Source organism: Taudactylus pleione, unplaced genomic scaffold, assembly GCF_031769625.1.
Source record: "Taudactylus pleione unplaced genomic scaffold, aTauple2 ptg000006l, whole genome shotgun sequence".
Lineage (NCBI taxonomy): Eukaryota > Metazoa > Chordata > Amphibia > Anura > Myobatrachidae > Taudactylus > Taudactylus pleione.
This window is the reverse complement of record NW_028284409.1, coordinates 20,386,108-20,409,189: the sequence shown is the minus strand read 5'-3', so window position 1 is coordinate 20,409,189 and position 23,082 is coordinate 20,386,108. Positions and strand designations below refer to the sequence as shown.

At 45.7% G+C, this 23,082-nt stretch overlaps 1 protein-coding gene across 1 annotated transcript; it reads left to right on the top strand.

The window, feature by feature from the left end:
* Positions 1-3,046: 3,046 nt before the first annotated feature.
* DYNLT1 (dynein light chain Tctex-type 1) lies at positions 3,047-22,301 on the top strand. Its single transcript, XM_088451746.1, has 5 exons — positions 3,047-3,191; positions 9,843-9,884; positions 9,982-10,105; positions 12,026-12,103; positions 21,940-22,301. The coding sequence occupies exons 1-5, from the start codon at positions 3,165-3,167 to the stop codon at positions 22,008-22,010; spliced, it is 342 nt and encodes a 113-aa protein (XP_088307872.1). The 5' UTR covers positions 3,047-3,164; the 3' UTR covers positions 22,011-22,301.
* Positions 22,302-23,082: the final 781 nt, after the last annotated feature.

Below are 23,082 nucleotides of genomic sequence, written 5' to 3'. Positions count from 1 at the left end.
AACAAGGAAGCTGTCTCCCCTGGCCGGTTATTAAACCCTGGGATGCTGGTTTCCCGCACCAATAAGTCCCTGGTGGTCCAGTGGAACGTGATGGCCGAAGCCTGCGTCCACACCCAGCGCCTCCGGTGTTTCCCGAGACCGGAGGTAACGACTGCCATAACATGCGGGTCACTGCGAGCAGCAACTCGCCTTACCTGTCCCCTGATGTCTGGGTGCAGTCTAGGTCCTCTCCAGGGGCCCTGGCTAGCGCTGACCCCCGGAACGCCGGCCGAGATTCCCAGATCAGTACTGGCGTTGTGGCACTGGAGGGGTGGCAGAGTGGCAGCGCAGACGTCCCATGGAAAGTCTGCTGCTGCACACTCTAGTTGTAATACTAAAATAAAAAAAATAAGCTTTAGACAGCCCCTCGTGTGAAATGGTGACCCGACTCCGGCCGGGCAACAACGAAACTGAGGTGCCTCTGGCTTGAGGTATAGGGAGAGTGTACCCAATGCATCCTGGGAGCTGAAAAGCTTTAACTGCGTTATGCCCGGATTGGTTCCCATCAACTACACCCCAAGGTCTCCCTGTGGAGCCTATGTACCCTGAAGAAATCAGAGATTATTCCAGCTGCGCCTTCAGCTTGTCTAAACAACGCAGCCGACAGCATTATGGGACACTTACTAATTGACGAAAAGCTGAACGTTCAACTTTGTCCACAACAAATAGCGATATTTGAGTATTGCACAGTTACTTACCAGTCTTGCCCAGGGCCAGATTAAGCATTCGAGGACTGGGACATTTAAGACAGGGCACCCTCCTTCATGGCCGGCGGTTCAAATCCCGACAGCGGAAGCCCGGCAGAGGTGAAGATCCCGACTGCGCTAAAGTATAAACCAACCTAACCCCCCCCTAACCCTCCCTTAGGGGTGCCTAACCCTAACCTCCCCCCCAAGTGCCTAAACATAACCCCCCATTCCCCGCTGCCTAAACCTAAGTCTCCCGGGGGGTGCCTAGTCCTATCCTCCCCCCGGGGGTGCCTAACCCTAACCCCCCCTTCCCCTAGCCTAAACCTAATCCTCCCGGGGGGGTGTCTCACCCTAAGCCCCCCCCCCCCGGTAGCCCCTATCCTAACCCTCCCTCCCCCGCGGCTTTCCGCGCCCGGCTTACCTTTGATCGGTAAGCCGGCTGTCGGGCTCCCAGCGTAGGTTAAATGACAGGCGTCAGGATCTCGATGCCTGTCATTTAACGCTTGCCGGGATTAGACAGTCGGGATTCCATCCGTCGGCTTCCCGTGCAGGTCCTACCTGCAGCGGGGGCAGACTTGAGAGCATCCTCTCGGGAAGTATGGGGATGAATTCTGCTTGTCTCCAGCCGCCAGCTACAGCTCTTGCTGTGCTGCTGCTGGGAGAGCTGCTGCTGGCGGCGAAGGCTAGAGATGAGCAGAATTTCACCCGGACAGCAGCCACGAAGCTGGGTCAGAGAAGCTCTGGCCTTGGGGGGGCCCCTGAGAGAGCGATAGAGGCCCCAGGGTACTCCTTAATATGGCTCTGGTCCTGCCGCCAGTTCTGGATTTCCTTGCCCATGAGTGTTTCACCCACATTAATACTAGGCTGAAGCATATGAGACTTGCTGAGATCGCAAGAGTGGGGTGTTTTTTCTCCCCCCTCTCCAGCAGCTAACATATCAATACGTTTCAGTGCTATTGCTTCCTGCACTACCTCAAAAAAGAAAAAAAAGCAGGAACTTTATTTTCGGAATGATAACTGCACTATTACTACAATTACTCTAATTTATGTGTACAGTGTTTGTCCTGGGTGTTTTCCCAAGGGGCTCAGTGGATGTAGCCATACCTGTTCCGCTATTCGGGGACTGTCCCGTTGTCCCACCCACCAGTGTCCCGCGGGGAAGGGGCTGCAACTTCACCAATGTAAATAGATGCTGAGCATGGGAGCGGCCAAGCATCTCCGGGAGTGCTGGGTGTGTCCCCAGAGTGATGAAAACAGGGATGTGTCCCCATAATGCCATGCCCAGCGCTGGATCTAGGTATGGATATCTGAAGACTATCATCGAATGGTTGCCGGGCTTCCGACATCAAATCAAGTGATGGATGGCTACTAGCCTTCACATCAAAACTATACAATGGTATAACCAACAACAGTTATTATGTGCAGAAGCAGTCAGAGCTTTGCGCATGCGTACATAAGCTGAGCTGCAGACACCAATTCGGGTATCCGCAGCTCAGGGGCAGAACTATGGGAGACAATGGAAGCACCTTCCGCCAGGCTCCAGCTCTGAAGGGGCACCTCCTCCATTGTCCATAACATATTCACCCCACTTAGGGTTGTAACTATGTACCCGGAGTGTACAGTCACGGCCGCCCAATACATGGCACACCTTCCCGGCACCTGAGGAGCCACCATACACTAGTGGAGAGCTCCATGTCAGACCATCAGCTGCTGTCTATCTATAGCCTATCTGCATGTGAATTGCTACATTACAGTGTCAGCGGCTGTGACGGGGGGGGGGCGCCAAATTATAACTTGCCTCCGAGAGTCTGGGACGAACTTACGCCACTGCCACAGCTGAATACAAGACTATCATCCGTCGGATGGGCACCAGAAAGCTGCATGCGATGGCTGGTAACTATCGAAAACTCACAATTCGATGGAAATAGTATGTCCATCTATAGCATGATCCCGATTTCCAATTTAGAAATGCTGGGAGGTATGGATGTAGAGGAGCATGAGTCAATGAGGTGATCCATCCAGTCATGGGACTCCCGGAGATATAGTACAAGGAACAAAGCATCTTTTGGGTGCTCATACCTCAGTGATAATGGGGGAGGGGGAGGTCTATAGAGTTCTATATTATGGAACATCAGGTGTACTGTAAGGTTCGTACCCGCTCCGACCATGGGCTGCTCAAGTCTCCGGGGACTCTCCGCTACACATCACACACCCATCGCTGCTCGCGAGAGGCGCTTTGTTGTGCTTCTGCCCGCCCCGCCCACACTGTCAGTGCCGCAGCGGTGGCCTAGCACAGCGAGGTCACATGACAGGGGAAGGGAGCTTTGGGCGTGGCCGACTCGCGCGTCTGTGGCAACCGGCGGTAGGCGGGGCGGGCAGGGTCTCGAGTTGCCGGTTGGAGCGCGGGGAGGACGCTGTGCGGACGCTGCGGGGAAGATGGATGAGTTTCAGACGGCGGAGGAGGTGAGAGGGGTCCTGGGGCGATGTGGCAGAGAGCAGGGCGCCGCCGCGCACAGCTACCACATGTCACCGCTTATTTCGGCCTATGGTTATGTCATAGTGCGGTGCTGAGACTAGGGACAGAGCCCCCTGCTGCCGGTCCCCGTACTGTCACCGCCCTGGGGTCTCCCAAGTGTACATGTGGCAGCTTCGGTTGCGTGAGGTACAGCGTCTCCCAGCCTGCTCTGTCACTGCACCTAGGGGTGCTGAAGCTGAACCCAGGCTCTGCATTACATACAGTGTTGGTGAGGGGTTGCCTGGGAAGTACATGTCCCTCTTATACCATAGATATTAGCTTAATGGTTTGGTAGTGAATAATTCTGACTACAGTCTGCTTCAGTCACCATAAAGAAAACTTAAATTAGCATAAACATGATACTGCAAAAGCTTTGGGGCTTGGTTCTAAATGCACAAAATACTGTTTACTACACTACATCCACCTGACCTGACATGTAGTCAAGGCAACCAAAGTCCACACACAAGTTTGTGCAGCCTCTAAATACAGCATGGAGTGGCACTGCATACATGTACAGTAAGCTGCCTTTACTTTTGTATATAAAGTAATCTTATAAATAAACAGGTTAAAGGTGCCTACACAGCGATCTGCACACGATCCCACGATGTGTGCGATTTCCCCTGAAGTCTTTCCCGGCAGTCCTACTCACGATTTGGAGTGAAAAATGTCCAATCTGCCTTAAGATCTATTGTGCATCCAGTGCATTGTGTCCCAAAATGGCAAATCTGCCCTCCAGCACAGCAGATCTGAAGATGCGATCTACGACGAGCGGGGACGCGCATTGGCATCGTGATCGTGAGTGGACACCCACGATTTGGCCATATCGGGTGAAATATCGCTATGTGTGTGGGAAGCTTTACTTTGGAATAAAATATTTGTTTACATTCTGTTAAGATTTGTTTAGTGTTTGGAAAATTTGAGTTATGCTGGGCATTCACTGTCAGATAAAATGTCTATCAGATAAACACTGACAGATGCTGTCCACTAAAGGTGCCTACACACTTGGCGATCTGCACACGATCCCACAATGTGTACGAATTCCATTGAAAATCCTCCCCGGCAGCTCTGCACACGATTTGGTGTTTAAAGTGTCCAATTTACAAACGATCTATCGTGCATCCAGACTTTTTCCAGTGCATTGTTTCACAGATTGGCAGATCTGCCCTACAGCACGGCAGATCTGAAGATGCGATGTGTGACAAGCGGGGACGTGCATCACATTGTGATCGTGAGTGGGGATTCACGATTTGGGCATATTTTACACGATCTGTCATTCCAATGTATCGGAATCAGCCAGATCGGGTAAAATATCGCCAAGTGTGTAGGCACCTTAACTATCGAGTCTTTCGGGTATGCTAGCCGATTTCAGCATGTCCGACAGAATGATAATTAGTGGTCGGTCAGGTCAATACACTACTATTATCTGGGCGATCCGCCTGTATCTGGTGAATTGGCCAGATAATTGGATAGTGTATGTCCAGCATTAGGGATATAGGACCTCATTCAGACCTGGTCGCAAACGCTGAGCGGTCGCAACCGGGTAGATGTTTAGGCCCTGCGCACGCGCAGCGGCCACACTGCGCGTGTGCAAGCCCCGGAGCAAGAGAGAAATTCTCTCGCTCCAGAGCTCACTACAAAAGGGACGGCTGTCGATGTTGATCGACAGCTCGGCCCGTTTTGTGGGCGGGGGGGTGGCTACACAAACAGAGGCGTTCCTGACGGAACGCTTGTCGTTTTGTGGGCGGCTGCACTGACATCAGCAGTGATGTCAGTGGGGAGCTTCCTGCTTGATCAGAGCAGGAAGCTCCCTGGGGTTTGCGGTTGCCGAGACCCAACCTTAGGGTCTCGTTGCAAGCCCCGATGGTCGCGATGGTCAAGACCCACAGCTTAGCTAGCGACCAGGAGGCCGCACTAAAAAAAAGAAGCTGCCGCCCTCATTCAGAGAGAGCGATCGCTTCTTGCGACCGCCTCTGAATGAGGGCCATATTCCTGTAGTGATCCAATACCTAACAAATTATTTTGTTGAAGATAGCACGTTATTAAAAAATAAATTAAATTAAACATTTAAACTCTGTCACTTAATACATGAGACATATTTTTAGGTGTTGATGATTTTTCTCCTGCATATTTGCAGAGAAAAAAATAAGTCACTGCGACATGAGGGAGCTTTCTATGAACCACTGAACATGGAGGTTGTGCATGAGGGCTACCTGCATCTGTCCCGCAAAATAAAATAGTAACCGTTTTTGCTGTGGCGTGAGAACCATCTATTCATCAGCTGTACTCTGATTTGCTGCCAGACTGTCCCTGTACTGCGGAGCTTAGTATCTATGATCAGGGGATAGGGTTGAAGAATGCTCTAAAAATGAGCGAGGGTGTATATAGTACAGTGAGGACAGGAGGGATAGTGAAGAAATGTTACTACATAGCTAAGGATTGGGATGTGTATAAATACACAGGTAAGGGTAAAGAAATGTGTACAAGGGCGAAGGAACAGCGAAGAAATGTGATAGAGCATGTATGAATGTATTATGACTGCACATGCTCAGTGGTGAACATACTTCTATCCTCATAGGGACTTGTACAATATTGATGAGGATGGCATAACTGGCTGCATAGAGGTTCATTTATTTATTTATTTTATTTATTACCAGTTATTTATATAGCGCACACATATTCCGCAGCGCTGTACAGAGAATTTCTTACCATTCATCTGTCCCTGCCCCAATGGAGCTTACAATCTATATTCCCTACCACGCACTCACACGCATACACACTATGGTCAATTTTTTGTGGGGAGCCAATTAACCTACCAGTATATTTTTGGAGTGTGGGAGGAAACCGGAGTACCCGGACGAAACCCACGTAAGCACAGGAAGAATATACAAACTCCACACAGTTAAGGCCATAGTGGGAACCGAACCCATGACCTCAGTGCTGTGAGTCAGTAACGCTAACCATTACTCCGTGGTTCATATTTCCTTTAGTGAATTCAACATATTTAAAAATTTTAAACAAATTAAAATAGTACTTCATATGAATACTAGTTCGCAATAGTGGATGAGGAAAAGTTGTACACCAGATTGTCTTCTACACTTAATAAATTATGGGACTAAAATATTTTCTGACTGTTGGTGTGTATATATAGTACGTTATTATTGCCATTGCCAACATTTTATGTTAATTTCCAGAAAGACAAATAAAAATAGCTGCATTGCTGGGATTATTTTGATACATTGTTACAATCTACATACACAAGTTGTGGGAGACCCAATATGATTAGCTGCGGTTGTTCACTCTCCACCAACTTTAAAACGGTGTACAAATGGATTCAAGAGTGATTTTAAATAGGTTCACTGATTGTACAAATTACTTTAGCTAACTGATAACATGCTTTTAACTCCTTGGCTTGAGAATCGGGTGTAACAGATCACAAAATTACTATTTTATATTGCTGTGTAGTCTCATCCTGCTATAACAACATTTAAAGCATATAGTTAATTATGTATTACATCATCTGCTGTTAATCCTGCTCTACTGATATTAATATATACACACATGCGGTATGTGTCCTTTGTTTACCGTTGCTAAGGTGTTTAACTGCTTTGCTAAGCAATAGTTCTGCACTAGTACAATGAACACATGAAAACAGTTATCATTAGGCTTAATGGTGCGCTAAAAGGGTGATATCACAATGTTTAGATTACTTTGAGATCCTTGTTGTTGTCTATTTAACTTTTTTTTTTCATATGTCACATTGGTGTTTGTGCTGTCATCTGGATATTTAGTCCGAACAACTAGACTTGTGGCCAATTTTTAACACATTGGGGGTCAATCCACATAGGTGCGAAGGGGGCAAATTGATGTTGATACGGCGTAGAACTGGCGGCAACGGCCTTGCAACTCACCCTCTTCGTGGCCTGATCTCACTCCTGACTCGCATATTTTTTTGCTTGCAGCCCTATGAGGCTGTGAACAGAAATGTGCAAGTCCGGCGGTACCGTAAGTGCTGCGTACAGCCGCACTTAGAGGGCGAGAACATTGCCCCTAATTGGATTGATCCCATAGAGGCAATTCAGTTCAGTGGCATGTGCAACCAAGCATCGCCGCTATGCTCTGCTGCACACATATCCACCATATACAGTACCGTTAGTGTTCATTCTAGCACCCTGCACCTGTCACAACCTGTGCAGTTCCTATTTTCTGCCTGGGGTGTCGCTCTGCTCTGGTGCTTTTAGCACACACTGGTCTGTATCTCAGTGGTTTGTTGCATTATCTGAGTGCTAGAAACACCAGAGCATAGAGTGACACCCCAGACAGGAAAGATGAACTGCTCAGGGTGGTGGCAGGTGCAGGGTGCTAGAATGAAGACTAAGTACCTGAAACATTGTTAGTTTACTTACACACCTACTGTATGTAAGGTGCATGAAAAAACTAGCGCTATTGCTGGCCCCAATGTACTGGAAGGGAACATCATGATCTTCGTGTTTTATTGAATTGCCCCATATTGTGGCTATTTCTGCCACACATAATTAAGTAATTCACTCAGAGTACAAGACTTTCTGTACTGCCTGTGATTGTATTGTCCATTCTAGCACACTGCACCTGCCTGGGGTGTCGCTCTCTGCTCTGGTGCTTCTAGCGCACTCAGCTGATGAATCAAACTGCTGAGACACAGACCAGAGTGCTAGAAGCACCAGAGAGCAACACCCCAGGCAGGAAAGAGGAGCTGCACGGCTTGTGAAAGGGGCAGGGTACTAGATTGCATACAGACATATTCTAGGGGCAAAGGGGGATTCAAATGTTTTCCCGGCAGCTGTTCGTGCCGTCTGCCTGACGGAGCAATTCAATTGTTGCTCAGTTTGGGAGTGAACAGCAGCCGACGCCAGCATCTCTGCTCTACTCCTTCTGAGGAGGTGAGCAGAGATGTGTGAAAAGTCTGTGGTTTGGGTGCCTTAACCTGGAGTTTAGACAGGTTTGCCCATTTTTCCACAGCTAAACCCGGTCTAATTGGGTGCTCCAAGCGTCATAATGGGCACCCACAAACAACTGAATTGCAACATTGAACGCTCATTAATTACCGCAACTTAAAAAATTATTGAATCGCCCCCTATGTGTATGACCCCTTTGAAATTAAAGTTTGATGTGAATCCTGCATAGTTTTGTTACATAGTTTATAGAGCATCTGTGATAAAATAAACTTGGAAATTTACTTGCTCACTGAAAATGCTCATAGCTACATTTTGAACTTCACAAAATGTAATTTCAACAGAGACTTATGGTGCGTACACACTGGGCGATAAAGTGGACGACTGAACGATAACGATATCGTTATCGTTCAGTCGTCCACTTTATCGTCCATTTTTAACCCCAAAAAGATGAACGATAACGACGATGCGCGTTCCCGCGGGTCGTTCGTCATTATCGTTCATCGGGCTGACATGCAGATCGTCAGGTTGCTGCATGTTGGGGAATGGGGGAGAGAGCCCGGCGCTGAATGATATCGTTAATGATATCGTTCAGCGGCTGTGCTCAATGTCATGAACGACATTGAGCACAGCCTGCCGGGGACACACTACACGATATCGCTCATGGAGCATATCGTGTAGTGTGTACCCACCATTAAGGTGCCTACACAATTGGCGATGTGCTGCCGATCCGACGATGTGTACGATTTCCCTTGAAACTCCCTCGGCAGCTCCCCGGCAGTCCTGCTCACGATTTGGCACACAATTTGGTGTATGTACAAACGATACATCGTGCATCCTTTTTTTTTTTTTTCAGTGCATCGTGTTCCAGATTGTCAGTTCTGCCCTATGCGATGTGCGACCAGCGGGGACGCGCATAGTGATCGTGAGTGGGGACTCAAGATTTGAGCATAGTTTACATGATCTGTCGTTCCGATGCGTCGGAATCGGCCAGATCGGGTAAAATATCGCCAAGTGTGTAGGCACCTTGGCAATCCTAAGAACAACAACAAAAAAATTTGCTCATGCAAATCATACAGTAAAAGTATTTGCTAGTTTTATTCTGATATGAAGTACATACCGTAGTAATCTCCTTGGCATAATTGCAAGGAAATAGAAATGTAGAATGCAGTGTAGATAATCCTTAATCTAGTGTGGTTCACAACTTGCTCATTCATCCACAAACACCTCTCCTGCTGAATTAGCTCATTAGATAGCATTCCATAGACTATTCAGATCTATCCAATTAGGTGTGAGTTCCTTGTGGCACGAGTAAGTGTGGCTGTATGCCGCACTTAGGCACCGCTGAACTAGCATATTTTTGTTTGCAGCCCCATAGGGCTGCGTGGAAAATGTGAGTCCACGGTGAGATCAGCCCGTAAGGGGGTGAACTCGTCGCCTTTGCACCTGATTTGATTGAGCCCAAATTGTCTTCCCTTAGTATACCTCACAGTTTTTACTCTACTGGCTTCTGCTCCGGCAGTGCGTTCTGTTACAACAGTAAATAATGTATACTGTAGTTTTTGTACTACAATTTTTTTTTTCTTTTTAGTGCTTGAGTAGTCAGACATGGAGTAGTGAAAGGAGGCGCTTGCTTGCCATTTTTATAATTAATTATTTTTTTCTTTTCAGTCTTCTTTTGTTGTAGATGAAGTAAGCAACATCATTAAAGAGGTAAGAATGTGCTGCTTTTTGTAAAATAAAATGTTATTTGTAGTACATCTATTATAAATATTCTGTTAAATTTTTTGGGACATATTTTTCTCTTTAGTCTATTGAAAGTGCCATTGGTGGCAATGCTTATCAACACAACAAAGTCAACCAGTGGACTACGAATGTAGTGGAGCAAACTCTGAGCCAACTTACAAAGCTGGGCAAGCCATTCAAGTACATTGGTATGCATTTTTTTTTCCACTTAATGATTAAGAGTAGCCAAGTCGCAAAAACACTCAGGACAAACTAAATTAAATCTTGATGTTTTCTGTAGGTTGTTTGTGAGCTGCCATTTAAAAATATATAAGAAATATAAGTTGAGTAAAGAATATATGAATAAGTAACTGTAACACTTTTTTTTTTTTTTTTTCTTAACTGTAATGCTTGGCTTTTATTTATTTTTGTCTCCACTCACTCCCCTCCCCCACATCCTCTCCCACCCCACACCTTCTTCCCGCTTCCCCTCCCATCCCACACTGTGTCTATCACCGCCTCCTCTCTCCTGTGCATCTGACGTTGGTGGGAGGGGATCAGAGTTCATACCAGCTGTCGGTACATGACATTTTTATCTGCAGGCGAAATATATATCTATATCAAAAATATGCTGGGCATACACTGTCAGATAAAGTGATAACCTGAAAACACAGCAGATATCGTAGCCGCATACTTAGATATTTCACACTGTATGGCCCACAATATCTGCTTTCCTCCCCTGCAAGCAAATGCCTGACAGTCAGCTGCGGCAGTGCATACACTGCCAGATGCGGCTGATCAGTGATCGAATCAGTCTGTCATGTGGAAAAATTTCTCATGCCCGATCGTCTGATTATCACTGATCAGTTACTGACAGTCATACACTGTGCAGTTATCTGTCCAACTCACCAATGATTAGCAGATCGGCCAATAATTGCTTAATGAATGCCCAGCTTAACACACTAACACCATATTAACTTAGCAAGGTTCCAGTTTTTAAGGTGGGTACACACCTATACAATCATCGGGCCTTTCTTGTCATTTTTTACCCGTTCATGTGATATGTTAAGTGTCTGTACACACGTTGATCATGTTTTCTCTGAAGAAATCAGTGTTTGCATAGAAAAAATGTTTTATGTGCAGTAATTTTTGTCCGATTCGATGGTAATATAACATTTTGTCACATCTGCTAGGAGTTTTCATGCATTTTTATTGAAATATATTAGTGTATACAGTTCATTAAAAAAAATGTAATTATAGTCGCTTGTAAAAATTATACAGTTAAATTCATATTAGGGCTAATAGCAATGATTGTGATAGCCATATATTTAATTTTTTTTTTTTTAGAATCAACCAAGCACCACTCCCTATAACATATAGTATTCTATCTTTCTAACTTTAGAAAAAATGACACCTAATGGTGGGTACACACTGGGCGATATTACTGAGCGACTGCACGATTACGACATCGTAATCGTGCAATCGCTCAGTAATTGTGCACAAATCGTGCACTTTTATGTCAGAAACGACCAGCGATGCGCAATCCCGCTGGTCGTTTCCGACATTGTCCATCGCCTGAACATGCAGCACAATCTGACGACCTCGTCAGGTTGCTGCATGTCGGGGAATGGGGGAGAGAGCCCGGCGCTGAACGATATCGTTAATGAACGACAATAATGAATAATAATGAACGACATTGAGCACAGCCTGCCGGGGACACACTACACGATATCGCTCAGGGAGCATTACGTGTAGTGTGTACGCACCTTAAGAGTTATTTGCCCTTAAGCCTGTGAAATTTTGTATGTGGTTTGTTCTCAAACTTTACATTATAAAATAATTAAATAAAACAAATAAAAATATACAATAGAGCACGTGACTGTGTAGTTATATATCACAGCAGTTGATGTAGTATAGTACAGTAGCTAGGGCCTCTGTGGAAATCAAACGCAAGACATCAGTGCTGTTCGCATTAATGCTGACTGCTACACCAACCATGCTATGCTAATATTATCAAACACATGACTAGAATTAAGGCATATACATATTACATGTGAATGCAATGAATACAAAGATTGTTTTATTTGTTTCATGTGAGAAAATGTTAAATGAATACCCTTTCTTCACAGTTACTTGTGTGATCATGCAAAAGAATGGTGCTGGTCTTCATACTGCAAGCTCCTGTTTCTGGGATAACTCAACGGATGGTAAGGATAGTTTTTGGAAAGTATAACTTAGGGTATAATTTCCTTATTATATTTCTCTGTTATTACATATTAATCTTTTCTCCTTCATCCATCTGGGGGACACTGCTGACCATTGGGGAACCTAACTGGTTAGCCTTTTTCTAGTATATAGCTTCTCACCTCAAAAAGCCCTTCCTCAGTTTTACTGTAAGTGAAGGAGAAATAGGGCAGCGCTAGATGTCTATGCCCATGATGAAGGAACATCATACCATTCATGAAGGTTTACGATCCCACCGAAACCTCCATCGGGTCATTGACTGCATGTACTACATTTGTTTGTTGCTGAGATAAGCACCATGCTGGTTTGGATTATAATGGCTGCTTTTGTATTCATACACTTTATTTGACTATTTCAATATTGGTGCTCTGGTTTTTTTTTAAGCTTTCTCAAGCCTGGGTTGTCTTTGTTATTGGGATCAAGCATCCTGGTTATATTATTACTACCTGAAGTGTGTGTAGTTTATTTTGGAATGGCCAAGTCAAAGTCCTGACCTTATTTCAATTGAAATGTTGTGGAAGGACCTGAAGCGAGCAGTTCATGGGAGGAAACCCACCAACATAAGAGTTGAAGCTGACTTGTACGGAGAAATGGGGAAAAAATCCTCCAAGCCGATGTTCAGGACTTACCAACAATTACCGTAAACGTTTAGAAGCAGTTATTGCTGCACAGAGGGTCATACTAGATGCTAAAAGCAAAGGTTCACATAGTTTTGCCACTCACAGATGTGATATTAGATCATTTCTTCTTCAGGGTCCATAGGCTCCACAGGGAGACCTTGGGGTGTAGGTGATGGGAACCAATCCGGGCACCACGCAGTTAAAGGTTTCAGCTCCCAGGATGCATTGGGTCCACTCTCCCAAGCCAGAGGCACCTCAGTTTCGTTGGTGCCTGGCTGGAGATAGGGTTCCCATTTTGCAGGGGGGCTGTTTAACAGCCCCTAAAGCTTATTTCTTTAGTTTATTTTATTTATTTTACTTTACAGAGAAGAGCGCACAGCAGCAGACTGTCCGTTACCCCTCCGGTGCCGCGACGCCAGTACTGATCTGGGGATCTTGGTGGGTGTTTCGGGGGTCAGCGTTAGCCAGGGCCCCCGGAGAGGACCCAGACATCAGGGGAACAGGTAAGGTGGGTCGCCACTCGCGGTGACCCGCGCGTAATGGCAGTTAATACCTCCGGTCTCAGGGGACAGACCGGAGGTGCTGGGTGTGGGCACAGGCTCTGTCCATAGCGCTCTACTTGGCCACCAGGGACATATTGGTGCAGTAAACCAGCGTCCCAGGGGTTAATAACCGCCCAGGAGAGACAACTTCCGTGTTTAAGTGGCTCCTCCCCTCAGCGCGCCTTTCCACTGTGGTCTGACTTCCCTGAGATGCTCTCCTCCTCTGGACACGCCCCCTCTGAGGCGGCCATTTTCTATGTGCAGTCGCAGTTCTCCCAGGACCGCGCATGGTCCGGTCCCCCTGCATACCTCTCCCCAGGGATAGCGTACTCTCCCCAGCGTCAGCGTATGTAGCGCTATTTCCTACCAGACACTGCGCCTGTGTACTTGAGTATAGTGTAGTTGAAGCGTCTTTCCTGCATTGTAGGTGACTTGTGCTAGCGCTATCTATCTGTATCTTTTTTCTATCTGTCAGCTTATGGCTAATAAAAATTGTGAGGTCTGTCACATAATGTTGTGTACTGCACTGATAGGTAAGCTGCAGGAACCTGTTGCCTAAGCATAAGACAGGACCAGTATATTGCTCCCTGTTAGTATTTATACATACTCATGGTTGCTTTGTACTCTGTATCATTTTGTGCATCATTTTGCCGTGCGTACATGTCTGACATGGACAATGAACACATTCCTGTACCAATGCCGCAATCTTGCAGATTTATGTACTGCAGTTTTCAGTGAGGAGGATATGGTTCGGGATGAGTTGTGTGAGGTGTTATAACCTGCCAGGTTCCTCGAACCCCCCGACATCTGTACAGGAGCCACCTTGGGCAACTTTTTAGCATATGCTGGCCTCTATTGTGGACCGCCTGGCAGTCCCGGCTGTTTTTCCTTTTATGGGGATACCACAGCAGCTCGTCCCTCCCTCACAGGGACTGCCACTGGTTATGCAGACCCCTCCTGTACCACATCAGGCGGTCATTCCCTCTTTGGGATTACCACAGGGTGGACCTCTAGCTTGGGTGGATGTTTTCTCTAACTCGGTATAGAGTCTGGCAACGACCTCTATGGCTTTTCAGACCATGTTGCAGAGTGAGAAGCCTGTTAGACCAGCTAAGCGTCCTGTATTGTCATCTCAATCCACACAGCTGTCAATCAGAGATGTCATCTGATGACTGAGAGGTGGCTGATGCCTCTAACCCCGACTCCCCTCGGCAAGAGGAGGAGCCCAAGTCAAGAATTAATATTCCTGCCTTGGTGCGTGCGGGTCAGATCCGCAATCGTTATAGAGGATGACTAACCAGCCCCTGAATCCAAACACACTCTGTTTTAAACAGAGGGAATACTGCGAAGACACCTTTATCAGATCAGCTAGTGGATCACATGGCTGAGGCCTGGCAATCGCCTGGTAACAGGCATCAACCTCAGAAACGTTTGACCTCATGTTACCCATTTCCTGAGGCTCATTGTAAGAAGTGGGAATCACCCCCCGCAGTGGATTCACACGTTACACGGTTAATTAAAAGTGCAACGTTACCGATGCCTACCATTTCTTCCTTAAAGGATCCTACAGATAGGAAGGTGGAAACTTGTCTAAAGTTTATTTACTCTCTCTCAGGAGCTGTTACCTGGCCATCCATGGCTATCTGCTGGGTAGCTAAGGCTATAGAGAGTTGGGCTGATACACTTGAGGACTCCTTGGAAGTTCCAGAGAATCAGATGTCGCTGGTTGGCCATATTAGGGATGCGGCTGCATATATCTGTGAGGCCGCTCTGGATGCTAGTCTACTGACATCTAGGGTCTCGGCTGCGGCCTTGTCTGCTCGCCGCTCCCTGTGGCTACGCTATTGGAGCTCGGATGCTGATTCTAAGAATGCCCTGTAGGCCTTGCCCTATAATGGGGAGATTTTGTTTGCTCTAGACTTGGACAAGATTGTTGACACGTTGGCCAAAAACCAAATCTGCATTTCTATCCTCAGCATCAGCTCCTGCAAAGTCTTGAAGCTTCTCCTTTCGGTCCTTTTGTACCCAAGGAAAATCCAAAGGGCAGTCCTTCCCTAGGCAGTCCATTGCCAAGAAGTCTGCCAAGCCTAAGAAACAGGCCTGGAGCACAAGATGCCCGGCCCCCAAACCGGAGGATAAACCTGCAGCCTGATGGGGTCGGGGACCCCAGAGTGGGAGTCTGACTTCTTCAGTTCGCCCAGTGCTGGTGTCAAACCACCAAGGATGCTTGGGTAAGAGAAGTGGTCTCTCAGGGGTATGCCTTCTCATTCCTTCGAAGGCCTCCCCACCAATTTTTCTGCACAGGCCCTCCTTCCGACAAGACCAAGGCCTTGCAGATCCAGAAAGCCATACAGTCCTTGATGCAGGCAGGGGTAATTGTACCAGTTCCGCCATCTCAACGAGGGAATGGATATTACGTTACTCTTTATGGTTCAGAAACCGAGTGGGTCTCATTGGCCTATCCTCAACCACAAATCTCTGAATAAGTTCCTCAGGGTGCCCAGGTTCAGGATGGGTGACCTTACGATCCATCATACTGGCTATGGAACCTGGGGATTACATGGAATCACTGGACATTCATGATGCATACCTACATGCTCCCATAATGCTTTCTCACCTGCGAGATCTACGGTATGCTATACTGCAACAACACTTCCAGTTTCGGGCGCTGCCCTTTGGCCTATCCACGGCTCCAAGGGTATTTACCAAAATTATGGCTGTCATGTCAGCCCACATGCGGAGTCAGGGTATCCGGCTCCTACCATATCTGGACGACCTCCTCTTGTTGGCAAGTTTTCCAGAAGTACTTCACTACCACCTGCAACTGACAGTTCCTTGTCTACAAGCGCACGGGTGGTTAATCAATTGGAAAAAGTCCTCCCTAATTCCCACAGAGGCTGGTTCATTTGGGAGCCCTTCTGGACTCTCACCAACAGAGAATCTTTCTAACTCCAGAAAAGATCTCCATGCTGCAGCTGCGAGTACGCAGATGTCTCTGCAGTCGCCAGGTGTCAGTCCACTCAGTGAAATGGACCTTCTGATTTGCGTATTTATTTCCTCCCAGTCTCCCTGCTTCCTCGAGTTTTTAGGAAGTTTAAGCAAGGCAAAGGCACTGTCCTGCTGGTGACCCCAGCTTGGACCAGACATCATTGGTACTCAGATCTTTGGAGTCTCTCCATCGACACTCCGTTTCTGCTGCCTCAACGTCCGGACCTGTGTTCTCACAGTCCTTGCCTTTACCCGGACTTGGATCATCTGTCTTTGACGGCGTGGCTCTGGAGACATCCCTCCTAAGGTCAAAGGGATTCTCTAGCTCGGCCATCAACACGATGCTTAGAGCGCATAAACCTGCCTCCTCCAGGATCTACCAGTGTGGCTTACATATTTCCAGTGGTGTCGTACAAGAGATTACGACCCTCAGGTGTTTCGAATTTCCAAAATACTGGCATTCCTTCAAGCTGGATTGGACCTCGGCCTACGCCTGGCCATTTTGAAAGTGCATGTATCTGCACGGTCAGTGTGGTTCCAACATAGAATTGCTCTGCTTTCGGATATCCACACCTTCCTCCAGGGTGTCATCCGGATTCAACCTCCCTTTGTTCCCCCAGTGGCTCTTTGGGACTTGGCAGTAGTTCTTCGGGCCCTCCATTTGAACCACTAGATTCAGTGGAACTTAAATGGTTAACAGCTAAGCTCTTTTTCTTCTGGCTATTGCATCTGCCAGAAGGGTGTCAGAATTGGGAGCGTTCTCCTGTTGTCCTCCTTTTCTGATATTTCACTGGGACTGGGCGGTGCTTCATACTCTTCCTGAGTTCCTTCCTAAGGCTGTTTCTAGTTTCCATATTAATCAGGAAATTACAGTAGAAGCCTTTCTATCACCAGACCTCTCGGCAGGTGAGGCCTCATTGGATATGATCCGAAGCCCTCAGGATTTATGTGGACTGTACCAGTTCTCTTCGGAAATCAGACTACTTGTTTGTGCTCTATGGATTTCACAAGAAGGGATGGCCAGCCAATAAACAAACATTGGGTAGATGGCTTCGTATGACTATCTCGCATGCTTAAACGCAGACAGGCCTGCCCGTTCCAACTTCTATTAAGGCTAATTCTACTCGGTCTGTAGGTCCCTCGTGGGCAGCTCGCCGTGGCGCGGCGCCTCGGCTGTTCAGCTGTGTAAGGCGGCCACGTGGTCTTCTGGTCAGACCTTTTCTAAGGTTCTATGCATTTGATACCTTCGCCTCTCAGGATGCTTCCTTTGGGCGCCGGATTCTCCTCTCAGCGCAGGAGCGTCCTCACCCTTCAAATGACTGCTTTGGTACATCCCCAAGGTCTCCCTGTGGAGCCTATGTACCCTGAAGAAGAAAATGCATTGTGGTAAGAACTTACCTTTGTTAACTCTTTCTTCAAAGTCTATAGGATCCACAGGGCACCCGTACTGACGCACCTTGCTTCGTATGGTCTATGTTTCTGGTCACCGGTTCCAGGTCTCCTTCTGTGTGAGAATGTGATTCTTGAGTGTACCAGTCTTCCTTCTCTCTTAGCCTCCTCCAGCCTTTGGCTTGTTACCAACTGAGGTGGCTCAGGGGCAGGATATAGGGAGAGTGGTCCCAATGCATCCTGGCAGCTGAAAGCTTTAATTACGTGTTGCCCGGATTGGTTCCCATCACCTACACCCCAAGGTCTCCCTGTGGAGCCTATGGACTTCGAAGAAAGAGAGTTAACAAAGCTAAATTCTTTTGTCCCATTTGGTTCTCTTTATCTACATTTAGGACGTGTGAAAATCTGAGGTAGTTTTAGGCCAAATTTCAGCAGAAATGTATAGAAAATGCTGAAGGGTTCACAAACTTTAAAGCACCACTGTAAATAAGGGAGTAAAAAGCGGTTCTTTGGCTATGAGAGATTTATTTCAGATTATGTATAGAGCAGAGATTAATGTTCCAGCAATATCTGCAGTATTTATCCCAGGAATTGAGAACTGGAAGGCAGATTTTCTGCAGCACCAGTCCATTCTTCGAGGGGAATGGTCTCTGAACCCAGATGTCTTCGGCAGTCTGGTGAAACAGTGGGGTCAACCAGCGATCTAATATTTTTTTGGTTGATCTTTAAAACAGCCATGTTGTGCTAAAGATCCAGGGACCTTATTGGCCTTTCTAATAGATGCCATGTTAGTAGTATTTATAAATAAATGTAATAATAAGGTGCCACAAGTGGTCTGCAGCGCCATACATATGGCAACTGTAGGACAGTACAGAGTACACAGAATATTACAATACAGTAACTAAAACATAAACAGAGCACAGTAACAATTAGCACCACAATTCTCAGTACACAATACAGCTGGGAAAGTGAAGGCTGTCTTTGAAGTGCTAGAGAAGAGGTCTGTGAGAACAGTAGGGAGGAGGACCCTGCTCCTTGGAGTTTATAGTCTAGGGGAGACAGACAGATGGCATGAGTTGGGAGCATGTGGAGGAGGACCTGAGGGCAGGAAGTAGGCGAGGTACAGATGGCTGAGGCAGGAGGGTGGGGTGAGCGACTTGGTCACATGGTTATGCGGTGGAAGGGTATGGTTTGATGAACAGCTGGGTTTTCAGTGCATGTTTGCAGCTATGCAAGGTCGGGGAGAGCCTGATCGAGCGAGTGAGCTCATTCATCTTGGATTCGAGCGTGAGATGCAGTAACCAGGGTAGAGGAGAGGCACTGGTCGTTGGCTCACCTGACAGGATGGGAGGGAGTATGTAAGGAGATGAGATTGGAGATGTAGGGAGCAGTGGAATTAGGGCCTTGCATGTGAAGGTGAGGATTTTTTAGGGGGAATTGTAGCCAGTGGAGGTTTTGGCAGAGGGGAGTGGTGGGAGAGGAAGAGAAGTCAAGCTGCAGCGTTGATAACAGATTGGAGGGGAGCGAGATGGCACCATGGAAGGCCAGGGAGGAGAAGGTTGCAGTAGTCGAGCTGAGAAATGATTAGCGAGTGAATAAGCAGTTTGGTAGTACCATGGAGGTTCTGACTAGCCTATATATTTCATCAATTCCAATGCTAACTTGAGTTCTCAGGAAAATTCCAGTGCTCAGAGTAGCCCTGGACTGGTCAAGAAGGGTTGGTACTCCAAGGTACTAAACATGGCATTAAATACAGAGGTCAGGCTTCCGTTGTCTACAGGATCTGTTGTCTTAGGGACAGTTTTTTTTTTTTTTTGTTCTTTTGGTCAGGAAATTCATCGGCTAAGTTTTAATGGCGAGACTTTTGATGCCAAGAACTTAAAGAATAAAGTGTTTTATGACGCAGTCATTCAGAATATGATTAGAGATAGGAAGAGTTTCTTCATACAGTTATTATAGGATCTGGAAAAGTGACACTGCATGTTTGTGATTTGTCATTTTCAGCTTTTTTTTTCTTCCATTAAGGCACAGATATCTGCTTTGTCAATGTATTTTAAAAGAAGATTGGCTCTGATCCCAGAGATTAAGACAAGAGGTGTTACACAGTCACCCATAGAGCCTTGGGACTTCAACCTTATTTTGTCAGCGCTTCACTTGCCACCTTTTGAACCTTTGCACGTGGTGGAATTGAAGTTTGTGACTTGGAAGTTGTTTAGCGATATTGTCAGCTATAAGAGTTTCATAATTAGGGGCTTTGTCATGCAAGGCTCCATTTCTAGTGATACAAGAAATAAGGCAGTATTACGTACACAACTATCTTTTCAACCAAGGTTGTGTTGACTTCATCTTAATCAGAAAATTGTAATGTTGGCTGTTGCTGAATAAAGTAAGACAATGATTCAGGATCCATTGCCATGTGAGTGTTTTAACAACAAATCTATAGAGCAGTCAGTATATGGGAAAACTGATAATTTATTCTTTGTTGACAAGAGGCTGGCAACAGGAGACTATAGATAGATGGATTAGGGCCACTATTCAGCAAGCATATCAAGGTGCTGAATAGAATGAGCCAGTTTTAGCTCTGATTTCTGCTCATTCTATTTGCTACAGCATGGAGCTTCCTCAATGCAGATATGTAGAGCAGCAACACTACTCTGGGCCTGATTCAGTAAGGATCACAAATGCAGCTACGTACACAGATCAAGCAATTGTTAGCCATTGAGCATGCATATAAGCCGCACTGCGGATGTGCTGTGATCGCACTGCGACTACGCTTGCACAGAGGAATCCATCGTAGTGTAAGTGACAGACTGTCAGCCTTTGGGGGTGGTCACAGCGTTCCTGTCTGTTTTGAACGCAGTTGTTTGGGCGTGCATAAATTAGCCACTACGAATGCATATGCAGCTTGACAGGCTAAGAGACTTGCAGTTTCTGTGGCTGGTCAGACTTGGGGTGTAAATGCTGCGTACCTGTGCTATGTGCGTCGATGGTACCGGTGTTTACACAGAAGAGCGACATTGGACGAATGTGTGAAAGCGGTAGTGGGCGTCTTTATGTCGGCTGAGCTGTGGCAAGCATTAGCATATTTTCGCAGTTGCATTCCGTGCAAATTCGCAGCTGCAATCGCATTTGCGATCTGTACTGAATCAGGCCCTCTGTTCACACATTCACCAAATTGTACAGATTTCATGACTTTGCGTCCAGAGAATCTTCTTTTAGATGGAAAGTATTGTGTTCAGCCATGGCTGAGCATACCCTCCCCTAGGGGCGTCCTTGGATTGTCCTCCTGGTCAGTAGTGTTTCACAGTTGGATGAAGGAGAAAATAAGATTTTTGTTATCTACAGTTAAATCTTTCTCCCAGTCCATCTGGGGGACACTGCAATACCTCCATTATGTTATGGGTGAGAATGGTGTGACTTCTGTCCTTATTTTTCTTCATCCTTTTCTTGGGGGTTTAAGTTTAAACTGAGAAAGGGGTTGGAGTGTAGTAGCTTTATACTAGATAACGTTAACCAGTTAAATGCTAGCTCCTACATGCTTATTATATCCCATGGTCAGCAGAGTGTACCCCCACGTGGACTCAGAAACAGATTTAAAAGTAGGTACCAAAAATCTTTTTTCTTCTTTTTTTTTTTTTATTGTTTGAATTAAATGAAGCCTGCTTCAATTTTAGTCAGTTGTACACCTTACATGAATTAGAGAGGAAGACAGAAAGCTAAATAATTTATTAAGAACAATGCATTTCTTAAGATTATTATGACTTCAAAAGTGTCATCCAAAATGATTTGGGATATGGAAATTAGTGCATTGGCTCAATATGTTCTTGGGCACTATCAGGGTGCAGGACCATCGTCTTCTTTGGGAGTACAGTTTACAAATATTGGTAATTAGGGTGCCATTTAAACAAGTTTGCACTAAACTTGTGGAAACCATGGAACAGCGAACGGTTTGATGCGTCGAATATACTTAAATGCTTATTGGTCAAGTATACAAACATCATGCAGTGTTTGCAGTATTTTTGAATGGGGTCATTGATGGAGTATATGCATGAACATTATAGATCGTGATGAAAAATTTACACAGTATACACTATATTCTCTTTTTTGCATTTGCTCTAATGTTTATATGAATATGGCTGTTAATACTTTAATTCATGTTTAAAAAAATAAAACCTGTCTGCAGCCTAAAGTTAATATTGCTGTTTTTATCAATAGCTGGTTGTCACTTTATATATAATGGTTTTTTGTTTTTTTTTGCAGGAAGCTGTACTGTGAGATGGGAGAACAAGACTATGTACTGCATAGTCAGTGCCTTTGGACTTGCAATATAACCTTTTCCCCTAAGCTCTCTTATTTTACGTTATCTGTTTTGAACACTTTGAAACTCCCTGAGTTTAATGTCTTTTATTTTTTTTTTAGTTTTCGTCACAACTTCCACTAATCCCGTTATGTGAACTAAAATTTTTTTTTTATTTTATCCTCCTCAGTTCTTGAACCTACATGTAATTTAAGGTGCTATTACCTGAAAGTGCCACTATAAAACTTGCTTTAATGAATGTATTTAATACACTATCACATTTCATATTTTAGCTAGTACAAAATAAATTATTGTTTGAAACTTTTTTTTTTTTAGATTATTTTTGTTAATGTTATGCATTTTATGTAGAAAAGGTTAAATTTTTTTCATGTTAATCTATGTAACAATAGAAGTAATTTGTTCTATTCATTGTTATACAGTAATTGTTTCCAGTTATAATGGGTTAATGCATCACAATTCTGTCTGTTTTGAGGTTGTGACCACAATATTATACATTTGGTTTTCTTCAAAATGTTCCCCTTTTTGCAAGAGGAGGTGTACGTCCCCAAGACTAGATTATAACAGTGGTGCGAGTTCCCTTTGCAATAATGTGAACTCAGGGCCTAATTCAGCAGAGGACGAAATTGCAAAGCCGTCCACAAGCAGCTTTGCAATTCTGTCATTGCTAAAATGCAAATACAGCAGAAGGTGTCTGACACCTCCTGCTGTATCTGCGATCCCAACGCTGCAACCAAGGTCGCAGCCTGGGATCACCATCATCGGTCGCAATGATGGAAGGCGCCAGCTAGCTGAGTAAGCCTCACCTTATGCAGACTGGCCGGCATGCGAGGCCAGGAATCTGCTTTCACAGACGCAGATCATGGCCTTGCCACTCATGGAAAATGGGGGGGGCACGCCTCAGTTTCCGGGAACGCACACTATCCTCGCCCCAGAAGATGGCTGTGATTTCTCTCTAGCTGGTATCGATTCCTCATTAAAACCTCTATGCAATCCTGTGTATACCTTCTAAAATTGTCGCTATTTAGCGTAATGAGTCGCCCAGTGAATAAATGGTTTCAGACTTTGAATGTGGTTCCAAAGCACAA